This window comes from Penaeus chinensis, chromosome 37 (assembly GCF_019202785.1).
Source record: "Penaeus chinensis breed Huanghai No. 1 chromosome 37, ASM1920278v2, whole genome shotgun sequence".
NCBI lineage: Eukaryota > Metazoa > Arthropoda > Malacostraca > Decapoda > Penaeidae > Penaeus > Penaeus chinensis.
The window spans coordinates 1,416,523-1,429,022 of NC_061855.1; the positions used below are offsets into that span (position 1 = coordinate 1,416,523).

Genomic DNA, 12,500 nt, shown 5'->3' on the forward strand with positions numbered 1-12,500 from the left:
ACACACCACACACACCACACACACCACCACACACTCAACACACACACCCACAACCATCACACACACAACACACGACACTACCCACCTACCCACAACCACACTTGCCACAACCCCACACAGTGAACCCACCACATACGAACCCAACCCACACCCCCACCACATCAATCAGAAGACACTGGACGGCAACCATGTAGCCAGGCACCAACGTGTACTAACGATCATCTAACTAATTACCAGAGTAGGATTTTGATTAACTTACTGACTGGATTTATGTTCTGTCCAATTTTTTTTTTTTTCCTTTTTTTCTTCTTTTTTCTTTTTTCGTATACTTTTAATATTGATACTGTTGTTACTGATAATACAATTATAATGTTATTAGTATTTTAAAAACAAGGAAAACGATAGATTTTTTTAAGCTTTCCAAAAATAAAGGAGAAAGGTAAACGGGTGAGATAGGTAGGGCTAATAGTTGAAGCCTTGGTCACTAAACTCTTGTAGAGCCATCTTTTGTGTAAAGACAATTATATATTTGTTTAATATGTATTGATGCCATCTGGACTGATTGGGTTAATTAATTATCCTCTGACTTAATGCGTCATTTATTGCAGGCGTGATGATGTGTGTGGAGAGTACACACGAGTGCTGGATGCAGGAGCCTTACATTGCTGGTTAACAAGGGTTTTGTACAACCGCCGCAGCAAGTTCGACCCCTTATGGCTTGAGTGTGTTGCCGCTGGTTATAAGAATGATAAACCGTAAGTGCAGTAGTATCCTTTTCCATACTTAAATGCTGAGGTGGTCAATGCACTACAAAAGAGATAGGTTTGGTAGTAAAACATAGAAGAATTGGTTGAACAGTTCCAAGCCTTTCAATTTTCATAAACAACATAATTTAATTCAATCAGTGATAGAATGGATAATACAAATACTGTATGTGAGTATGAATGAGAGAGGGTGTGTGTATGCATGTCTCTTGAGTCTGTCTGTGATGAAATCTGATTCAAGGGCCAACAGTAAATGCACTCTATACTATTACAGCTTCCTGGGTTACGTTGACAAGATTGGAACCGCCTTTGAGGCCAAGGAAGTAGCATCTGGCTTTGGCGTTCATCTGGCCATCCCCATGATCAGAGAAGCAAGGGAGAAAAAACCAAACCTGACCAGGGAGGATGCAGAGAAGGTAAAGATCTCATCCTTAATCTCCTTATGGGGAGCTCTCGCTGTCTCTTTCTCTTTCTTTTTTTCTGACTTGCTTTCTGTGTTTTTATTTCTCATTTCATATTTCATACCCCAACCTCCTTTTACTTAAGCTTTCAAGTTTTCTTTCCATTTCCCTCTCATTTACCCAGAGAGGTTATATTGCCTGTTTCATTGCACAAAAAGGTTTTCATTCTATCTACATGAATCAGAAGCATATTGTAACATTCATTTCTGAAGGCCTATATTTTCTTTTAACATGTTATGTACCTGTGTAGTTGGTGATAATACTGTGATTCTGTTTGTTTGTTTTTTGCTCCATAAAAAAAAATGGATTTTACTCAACTTTTCACTAATCATTTTTATGCAGCCCAACAACAGTGAACTCTTATCTTTTTGTTTTGGAGGCAGCATCACAGCCAAGTTGGACTGTATAGTTTGAAAGTCCTCCTGAAACTTCAAAACTGTCAGTCTCAACTTTTTTTAATTAAAAAAAAGTCTGATATTAAATCCTGCTTTGGAAACCATTTAGGCTGCAATATCCTCCTACCGATACATGAACTCTAAATCAAAAGATTTTCATTTTTGTCCTCTATAATATGCAAGATATCTTTTTATGAGCACATAACCTCATTACTATGCAGTATTCTAGGATGGTGCCCTTATACACTGTATCAGTAAGAGCACAAAGTTGAAAATGCTATCCTAGTTACCCCTCATATATGAATGGATATTGGGGATTTCTATGAATATGCAAATAAAAAAAATGAAAATAAAAAAAAGGAAAATTAAGTAAAATTAAGTAAAAAGATGATATACTAGGTGGTGATATGTAAATTAATCTGGTGTGTGGAGGGAGCATACGGAAATGTTCAGGTTAGAATGCTATGCTGATCTCCAATGTCATTACTGCCAAAATGATAAGCTTTCTTAATTTTCTTGCATACAGAAAGGAAATGTTTTAATCTACTACTATCCTTAAGTCACGGTCAATGGTTGGCTAGCTGGATACTCACTGGAGTTTATATTCACTTTCCACAGTCAAAGCTAAACTTCCTCAAGGCCTTGTACACAAATTGTTCAACAAAGGTTGAAAACACTAGGTCTCATCTCGTGAACTCTTCTCCTGACACAGCTCAAAGGGAGTGCTTTCCAACTTTATTTACCATGACCATAGATTTTATAGATTGGAATTCATTGCAGTGATTTTGTAATACTTGACTAGGAGCAAATGAACTATTGGTCAGATTTTCAGTGTCTTTTAGTATTGTTAGATGATGATGTTGCTTTAATGTTTTCTTGTGCATTGGCTGCGGTTTTGCATTTCATATATATATATATACATTCTTATGACAGTGAATTATTAGACTGCCAACTGTCCAAACTTCCGGAAAAGAATGTGGTTTTGTCAATATTGCTGTAAAATTTTGACATTTAGAATGCTAAATATACCTTGTAGCCATGTAGTTGAGTGCTGGCAGTAGTAATGTCAGTTTTTCAAGAAGTGTTACTTGATTAACTGATTTTTTGCAGTAACTTTACTTCAGTATATGAGAACAGTAAACTTAATTATACATAGGAAACTAACAGTGAGAGTTTAGCATGAATCAAAAGCTTACAAAAGAAGTTCTGCATTCACTTTTCCTTTTTTGTTTGATGAAAACACTTTTTATGCTAAGCTTTTGATTCAGAATATAACACATCTTAAGATGTGGCATTTTACTCATTTACTATACATATTCATTTTAGGAGGGTAATTCACATCTTTATTTTGCTCTTCAGCTCTTGAAGGAGTGTCTCACTGTGCTGTATTACCGTGACTGCCGTGCACACTACAAGTATCAGCTGGCAGACATCACACCCGAAGGTGTTACCATCCACGACAACCTAAACCTCAAGCCAGAGACCAACTGGACCATTGCACACCATATCAAGTAAGTCCTCTGTTGAATGTTGTGGCAATACCTTTAACCCAATGGCGACGGGTCACGCCTATAGGCGTCATAACAATACGCCCGAAATGTGGCGTGCGGCTGTCCGCCGCGGCGGCGCGCCAAAGTGCCCCGAGGCAATGATTCGACTTGATGTACCGAATTCACGCGCTCAAAGTCGGCACGTTGCCGCCGTTCGCCAGAGCGTATTTTTTTTTTTATTTTCTATATCCGTCACCAATGGATTAAGCATTATGTTGTTACAGAAAAATTGGTTAACTTGTAAGCTTCTATATTTGGATTTTTAACTGTTTTAGCTAATGTGATTTTTTACAAGTGAAATGTTAAAATAAAGACAAAAATTGTCAATATCTAACAAGGCAGCATTGTGTTTTCATTGCTAAAAGGACATGATAGTGCATTTATCTGACTGGATATCATGATCGCTGTTAAAAATTAGTTCTGAAGAATGTACCTAGACATTGGTTTATGTGATTAGAACAAAAAAAAATTTATACTAAAAATACTATAAGATGCTCATTTTTAACATTCCTGTCATCTCTTCTTTCAATGAATTATATAAGCAGGTGTCCCCTGTTTAGCTTTCTCACATCCTAGGACATAATAATTTGATGGAGCTGATCACTATCTGATAATAAAAGAATGATCAAGATTGTGATTATTCTGAATTCTTATTTTTACTTGATGTTTTACAAAGTACCTGATTAAGAGTTATTTAAATATATATCCTGATATATACCCTTTCTATGCAATAGATCTGCAATAAAAATAACAACCATGGTGCTCTCTTACTCCTCAGGGGATACGAGTGATCTGTTGTAGTCCGGTTCCCGCACGTAGATTCTTGCAGCGAATCTTCGTTTTTCTACGTGTTGGCTATTTATCATTTAGATGTTTAAATCACCAGTGGATGTACGTTTTTTCCTTTGTATTTTCATATTCTCAACTGCACAGTGCATCTCAATAAGATTGTTTTTGGATATATTACAAATATTCCTATGTTTCGAGTTTTTAACAGAATGTGATGCCTAACAGAGTAAAGAAAATAAAACCAGGAGAATGTAAACTTTAATAGATAAAAGACTAAACAAATATATTTATATTATTACCCTTTATTAATACTGCTGATATTTATACTCTCCAGATGCCAAACAGAAAAAAAATTCTGAAACAGCTCATCATTAATTTTTAACTACTTTTGAGAATGACTTGCTTTTTACCTCATTAAGGGCAAACCCAGCCGTGACAAACTGAGCCCTAATGCTGGATGGCAAAGATCCACAACACATGGTCGAAGTTGTGTGTGTTAAATGGATGTTTGCTTGTTTGGCTCTGTGTTGATGAGTTAGTCCTTCAAAAGTAGGCTTTGAGCTTTCTTGTAGCCACACTTCATGGAAAATTGTTTGCCACAGCCAAAATTGTAGAGAGCAGGGTAAATGGCTGTTTCCTGCACCCACTGCCCGGAGCAAGACTTGAGATGACATGGGAGAACCTGTCATTATTGGGTTAATTATCAGTGCTTAGTCACCAAGGAGTCAATTTCCTAGCTCACTTGTTTACTCTTTTCCTTGATATATGGGGGGGAGGGGGGGGATTATTATTTTTATTATTGGTGTTATTATTCATAAAATTACAATAGTGTCAACAACAATAATAGCATTAGGAAAAATAATTTTTGCAAAAACTCAAGGAAAGGGGAAATCAGCTTAGGGCATGGCTTACTAATTGGCCCCTTTTCTGAGCACTTGTCAAACCTTCTATATGCAAACAGATTGGATTAATACATCATATACAAAAAAAAGAAAAGAAAATGCAGATGATTATTCTTTCCTCCAGTAAAAACCTTTACTATCTGATTAATATAAAATGATAATCATTATGTTTAGGCTAGTATAAAGGTTCAGTATTAGTGATGTATGACTTCTTTTACCTCGTATGTAAGGTTTTTTTTATCAAAGCTAACAATTAGTTTCCCCCCCCCCCTTACTTAAGGAAATCTGTCAGCTACTCAGGATAATTTTCAGTTGCTGAATTTACAATACTAGATGTCTATGCGCAACCAAATGCCCAAAAATTAATGGAAATTGTGATCACCTTGGAATATCTATTTATTAATATTTTAGCTTGACACGGGGTGTAATGTGTAGATTTGCCTTTATTATTTATCTAATATCAGTTCACATTTGGCAAAATAATATTGATATTACCCAACCTCATAGTGTAGATGTGACATTATTTATCAGAGTTGACTTGATTTGATGATATTCTTGTATCCTGATATTAACAAACAAAAAGAAAAGTGAGTGGGTGTGGGTGTGTGTGAGTGAGAGACTTCCATGTGGAATGTAAGTTGCAAGAAGGGTAAGCTTTCTATTATAAAGTGTATAGTGCAGAACACTAGACATACCAACTTTATCTAGAGAAAGTTGAGCCTAAAAGTTCATTCCCAAAAACTTAGCTTTGTCATTATGTAGGTTTCACTTTTCTGTATATTACTTTAACACACATGCACTGATTGAAAAAGTAAGATCATCTTTGCAGTACATGGAGCAAAACTTTTGACATTGAATTGCAAGGATCGATTGTGAACAGTACAGCCTAGAATTCTATTATTCTAATATTTTGCAGTCATTCAAATACAGTATTGCTTCTTGGCCTTGAAAATGCAAGTATCAGATAAGCACATACATCAGCTAAAGGTCTTTGAGTACTGCACAAACAATTTTTTTTTCTCATTATTCATTTGCTCAGTGGAAAAATAGTAATGCTGTGGGCTCTTAACCAAATTTGCAATTTGATGCATCGCTGGAAGGGCATTGGAATTGCAAACAAACTAAAGAATTTTAATTATGACCTATTTTTTAATACCTCTGTGTAAAACAAATATATGGAAAATGATATAATATATAATAAGAAACTAGGAAATATTTTTGGGAGGTCTCATCTGTGTGGGAATTCTTAAAAATGCAATATTACCCACTGCTAGCATGGCATGTACATTATGTACATGCCATGCATTCTGAGAGTTTGTTTATATATTGTCCCCATGCATAAGTGACTCTGCAAGCCCTAAATTATCAAGGAGCTATTTACTAGTAATAGTCTCACCTGTCTATCCCTTTCTTTGATTTTTATATTGCTATTAGTAATGTCAATACAATTATGATGAAAAGGTGATACCAGAAGAGGTCATGAGGTCTACTAAATGACTTGTGTAGAGACATTTCACAAAATGATGCAAGAGTGACCACTACATTTTTCCAGCAGCAGTGGGTTAAGAATACACAGTTATGATACATACAGTATTCAAAGATCTATCAAACTGGAATCTTTTTATAGCCAGAATCTGATTGATCCACCTTTCCTAGCAAGGCAGTCCTCTTAACTGACATTGTTGAAACTGAATATATTTAGTAAGAAATTAAATTGTTTGGATAATTATCACAGTGGGAAAAGGTCCATTCACATTTACTCAATGTGAGTGACAAAACGTGAATCAAAAAGTTCCTTTTAAGTTCCTTTAAGCTACCTCTAAATGTAAAAGCATTTACAGTTTTCCTTTGTTTTCAGAATCAGAGAATCTGTTTTGAATAATTCACCAGTCACATGAAAGTTGTATGAAGAGTCATCCTGACCTCTTATCTTCATCCTCTTATTTTGCACAATGATGGAATAACAGACGTAAGGCACATCAATAACACATTTCATTCATCTTCATTTTTTTTTATTTTTGTTCTTCATATGCACAAATGGTTGTATATACAATGCGTACGTACACTGCACCATTGGGCAACAGTGATACCTTATACACTCCTATTTACATACCAGTTCAGTACAAAATATAAACAACACGTCATTTACCTCAATTCACATTTCATTTCATTTGAAAAATACCTAAGTTTCGTTTTTTTTTTTTTTTTTTTTTTTTTTTTTATTACTTCCAACTTACATATCAAAATTATGCTATGATTGCACAAATGGACAAGTTAAAGTAAATGGCCTTTGTCATCTGCCACAGTATCACTCACAGATCTATGAAACATTGGAAATTACCAGTATATAAAATATTTTTTTTGTGTGTAAAATTCTGCTAAGGACTAAGAAGAGAAAAAATTAAAAAAAAAAAACAAAAATGTCTGGATATTGTGCTTTTTTTTTTGGCTTTTTTCCTTTTTTTTTTTTTTTTTGGGCTTTTTTTTTACTTAAAGAAAATCAACAAAATCTATAATACACTACCATTTGTATCATGCATACATTAACATCAACAGTTCCAGGCATCACAGAAAACATTTTATGCTTAGACTTTCCTTAACAGTACTGGTAAGATTCAAATAATTTTTTTCCTTGTTAAACAAAAACTAAACTTTGTCTAACATTCCAATCACATGAAGAATCCCTTTAACAGAGATAATGGCATCCTGAACTATGGAGTAGTTGAGTAACAAAAAACATCATTAATAAATACATGTAAAATATTAATTGCAGACAAGAAATTTTAATCAAAACCAACCTATTGCAACAAGAGTTGTGTTGCAGTTGATCAGACTTAAGTTTTCAAAAAATGCTAAAATATGATTGATACTCATATATACATAGTATATATACACATGAAATATATATTTGCAAATGCTTCTATTGTATAATGTGCAATAACAACAAGATTTGAATTTGCAGCTTCTAAAAAAAAAATCATAAAAAATTGAATCCGCTGTAGTATTTCCGAATTTGCGTTACTTAAAGGTTTACATTTCTTATTCACATATTTATTTCTTAATCACTACTTTGGCCAACTTAAGATTAAAGTTCTAGAAAAAGTTGAATTTGAGTATGATGCAGCAGATATTCTAGAAGGTACTTTTATGAGTTGATTTAGTATCACTTCACAGCTGAATATCCATTGCATGTTAGTACAGTCTCTGTACAAATTCTTTATTCTATTCTTGTCTGACAATTAACGAATCAAATATCATAAACCTGTATATTAAACTTACAAACTCATTTGAATATTAGACACCATACTGATATGCTATTGAGCATGTTTCATACACCTAGAAATAAATGCCCACTGCAACTGAGACAAATATATCAATTCTACAACTAGCATAACTAAAATTACAATGATCTTCACAAGCATCTTTCATTCAAGAAGTTTAAGCAAAATATGATTTCTTCACTTTCAACTATTCATCCTTGAAGTTCACAACAACACATAACAAGCTGTTCATGTATGTGTTTTCAGTGGATTATACATTTTTGTGCTCTAATAAATAACAGTACTGAATTTACTGCTGCAACAAATCAAAATCTATCTTATAGAAAGCATTTCCACTGATGCTTTACCAATAGCAATTGTACATTGATTGACTGTAAATTAAGAATGCATAACTTTCAACATGCTATGATCAACATAAAACTATTAATGGCTTCTGAATTTCAGTTAACACAGCAGTCTAACCACACCCAAATCCTATTCTGTGACAACCAAACATAATCAAAAGATTACCTTTTCAGCTACGGCTGTTTTAATAGTCATATTTCTAAATGTCAGAGCTTATTGATATGATACATATAATTCCAACAGAAATAAAAATTGCTAATAATTGTATAAAATTTCTAAAACAATTAACAACCAACAAATTTCACAACTTGTAGTAGTTTCTTTACACACTGTTTCCAGTTGCTATGCCTATTCCTTTATGACAAAGACTTTCTTACAAAGTACACGTCATGAATATGCCTGTCTGGGTAATAGATACTGTTAACCTGATGCCGCCAGGGGTGGCACGTACATAGTGCCATGCCCACAGTGGGTTTAGTTTACTAATCATCATTACACGCAGATGATTCTACAAGTCACCAGGGAGCCAATTACTAGTCCTATCTATCTCACCTATTTACTCTTTTCCTTGATTTTTAGATATTTTTTCCTTGTGTCTTATACTGCTGTTAGAATGTCAATAATATTATATTAATTAGTGACCAATAATAACAAGCACTAGCAAAAAAGATATTTTTCCTGAAAACTCAAGGCAAGGTGAAATCAGGTGAGGTCACAAGGTCTACTCATTGACTCCTCTGTAGCTAAGCACTTGCAGAGATACCCATGTGCAGAGACATTTCACAAAATAATATTACAGTGAACACTACATTTTTCTGGTGACAAGGGGTTAACAATATGATTACATACTTCTATTGCTAATCACTGTAGATAAGAAAAAAAAATCATGTGACATATTAACATATACAGTAACACTACATATAGAAAAAATGCTGATACTATTTTTGCACCTTTTTTTGCAAAGATATTGGCATCTGTTCTTATATTACAAACTTGGATAATTCTTTCCAATTCAAGGTAAAATGTGTTAGCATCTGTAACAGCTAACCAGGAAATAATTTCTATATTTTACAGGTGCTTATAATGCAAATTATTTTGGTCATTTTTTAAATATCATGTAACAAAGTCCTCAAAAAATATGCATTACTTATGGTTACATGATGATCCTAATATTTGACCACCCTAATATTTCCTTATTAATGCATGTAAATCATGATTACTTTAATTTAATTAATGCTTAGTGCATCTCAACTTTTATTCTTTAATATATTTTCATTTAACACATTTTCAATTCATTATTCCACTGAGGATAATCTATTCTCAAGGAAAACTTTATTGTACCAGAAGTACTTATCAACATGAGCAAAACAGAAACCTTGAAGGTAAGTATGTCTTTAAGTAAATTTCAAAATATGGCATAATATAATATTACAACAAAGGCTGTACATTTTCTATCTGAAATTTAACATAACTTTTCTATTCTTTTTTGGTTATTAGAACTTAGAAATTAAATTCAGAGTAACGAAATAAAATAAACCTATATATAAACAAAATAACAATTACAAAAGAAAAAACATTTCTAAAGTGTATAAATCAAAAGAAAAGTTTGCATACACTATGTATCTAAATCATCACTGTCATATTATCTTGGTCTACGTACATATGACCTTAAAACTTAAAATGGCTTGATAACATTAAAATACCAGATACGGCATGAATGCTAAAATATAAAAAATAACTTCTTTAAAATTATAAATGCCTACTGTAAACTGAGCTATATGATTAAGATGCCCACACTGGTTGCTTTTTCATTCTTACCTTGCTATATCTGACACACTGTAAGCTTTATTACAGTAACAGCACAGCAGTTTACCACAATAATGTGAATCGAAAACTGGTACTACATTTTTAAAGTATCATTATGCATTGATTTATTTCACTCTTCTTGGTCCAACTGGTCAATCCCATAGCCAACAAGAAAACATATCAGTGTTACAAATACAAATGTAAATTGTACTATATTGGGAGGAATTCAATAAATAAATATTAGACAACACAGACATGAACAGCTCAACTTACTGTCTAATTTTGACCAACTCAGAAATATGTACATATGAAGATGGAAAATCACATAGATGCTTCCAATACCAGACCCTGAGTATGAGTACATACAGTGATGCAATATTAGTTGCCTTTGGAGAACTGAGCATTCAACCCAGCATACAAAGAGCATATTAAAGTAAAATGTTAAATCTACAGTAAATAAAATTAATACTAAGTCCACTGCCAACCACCTATTTGACAAATCTGAAATGTTCCTGATACTCAGTGCTCCACTCTTCACACTAAATGAATGTATCGTAAATAAAAAAAAAATCATTTCGCTATGCTACACTGCACTTCGGAAATTCTTTGGAGTGAAACATTTTGTCCCAATCGTCACTACTAATTTTTCCCTCTCCTTTCAAATCGTACATAACTAATATTTTACTTATAAAAAGATATACCATTGTGTCTTTTTTCCCAGTTCCACAACAAAGAACTTTAAAGTGAGATAACTTAATGTTTATAACTTACCCATGAGGCAACATAAATGCTAGACATATCAGAACCTCCATTTCTTTTAATCAAACAAAAAAAAATGAAAGTTAAAGTGTGCTACTGTTCACGGAACAAGAAAGTTAAATAATATATTGCTATAAAAATGAAAAATGGCAGTAATGGTAGTGGTTGACAGTGCATATGGACGGATGGCTGGACTCAACCTGGCAAAAGACCTTCTAGAGAAGACTTGCCTTACACATGAAAGCCAGCCACTGCCAACTGCTTGTTACTATGCCTCTGACTGCTGAGCACTGACAGCTGCCTGGCCAAGAAATGGGTACTAAAGTGAGCGTGCAGAGACAAAATTCACTTGAACCCTATATTATATAATGCATGTGGAAATATATATATATCTGTGTGTATGTGTTTGTATGTGTGTGTGTGTGTGTGTGTGTGTGTGTGTGTGTGTGTGTGTGTGTGTGTGTGTGTGTGTGTGTGTGTGTGTGTGTGTGTGTGTGTGTGTGTGTGTGTGTGTGTGTGTGTGTGTGTGTGTGTGTGTATTAAAACAATTATATGCTCCATACCAATACATTTTCAGAAAATCATATTTTCATAAACTCAATATAACCACTAGCATCAGAATTACAGTTCCATCTACGGTCTAAACATGAGAATATTTAAACCCTGAATTACCTATAATAAATATCCATGAAAATGCTCAAATTCTTTTTTTTCAGTTTGCTCAACAACAGAGTAACAGCAAGCATTAGCAGTGACTGAGAAAAGAAAAGGACTAAATCTATGTAAAATGGATGAAGACGTAATTATGGAGTAAAAAGTGATGGGAGTTTTTTCACAGAATCATCAATGGAAGAAAGCATGCTCCTGAAATAACCATTCTGGAAATCTAAGACTTTTTACAATTTCCCTAATATCCCAACGACATTGACCGTTAGAGGACAAATGAGACCGATTATGAATAACAAAAATGAAAGATTGCCTGAGTGTGTATCCTTATGTGTGAGCTCACGGCAGAAACACAAGAAGAGCAGCCCAGCCAGAGCCTCCGAGATCATGGTGATGTGAATTCTCAAGATTTGCCGCATATCTCTTACCACATTTACCAACTCTTTATCATGGTAACCATAATTATCCATAAAGACGAAAACAACCTTCAACTGTGTGTACAATGAACCATGATTCTATTAAGATTCCTACTGAATACAACCATGATTTATATCTGTAGCAATGACAGAGTTATTTCTAGTTTTCTTTTATGGCAATACAGTACTTTGCAAAATATCTTCTGCTGACATTGCTGTATGAAATCTACAGCACAGTATCATAAAAGTGAATGCACATGGACCCTAATACAATATGAGGTAAAAGAGAAACTCAGTTTCAGAAATGCCAAAGATATGCAAAGCTGCTTTGCATGTTTTGCTGCAAATAGCACAAAAAAGATTCCT

At 33.8% G+C, this 12,500-nt stretch overlaps 2 protein-coding genes across 2 annotated transcripts in view; one reads left to right on the forward strand and one right to left on the reverse strand.

Annotated features, from left to right (window-relative positions):
* The window catches only part of LOC125045734 (proteasome subunit beta type-4-like), a 24,158-nt gene extending 19,917 nt beyond the window's left edge, over positions 1-4,241 (forward strand). Inside the window, 4 exon segments of the mRNA XM_047643165.1 lie at positions 609-755; positions 1,039-1,180; positions 2,980-3,131; positions 3,949-4,241. Of these exon segments, the coding sequence (XP_047499121.1) occupies positions 609-755; positions 1,039-1,180; positions 2,980-3,131; positions 3,949-3,961 (454 nt within the window). The 3' untranslated portion in view covers positions 3,962-4,241.
* Positions 4,242-11,485: 7,244 nt separating this feature from the next.
* The window catches only part of LOC125045709, a 66,761-nt gene continuing 65,746 nt past the window's right edge, over positions 11,486-12,500 (reverse strand). The window contains exon 11 of the mRNA XM_047643138.1: positions 11,486-12,500. This exon is cut by the window's right edge and continues 569 nt beyond it. The gene's annotated coding sequence lies outside the window, so the exon portion shown is untranslated.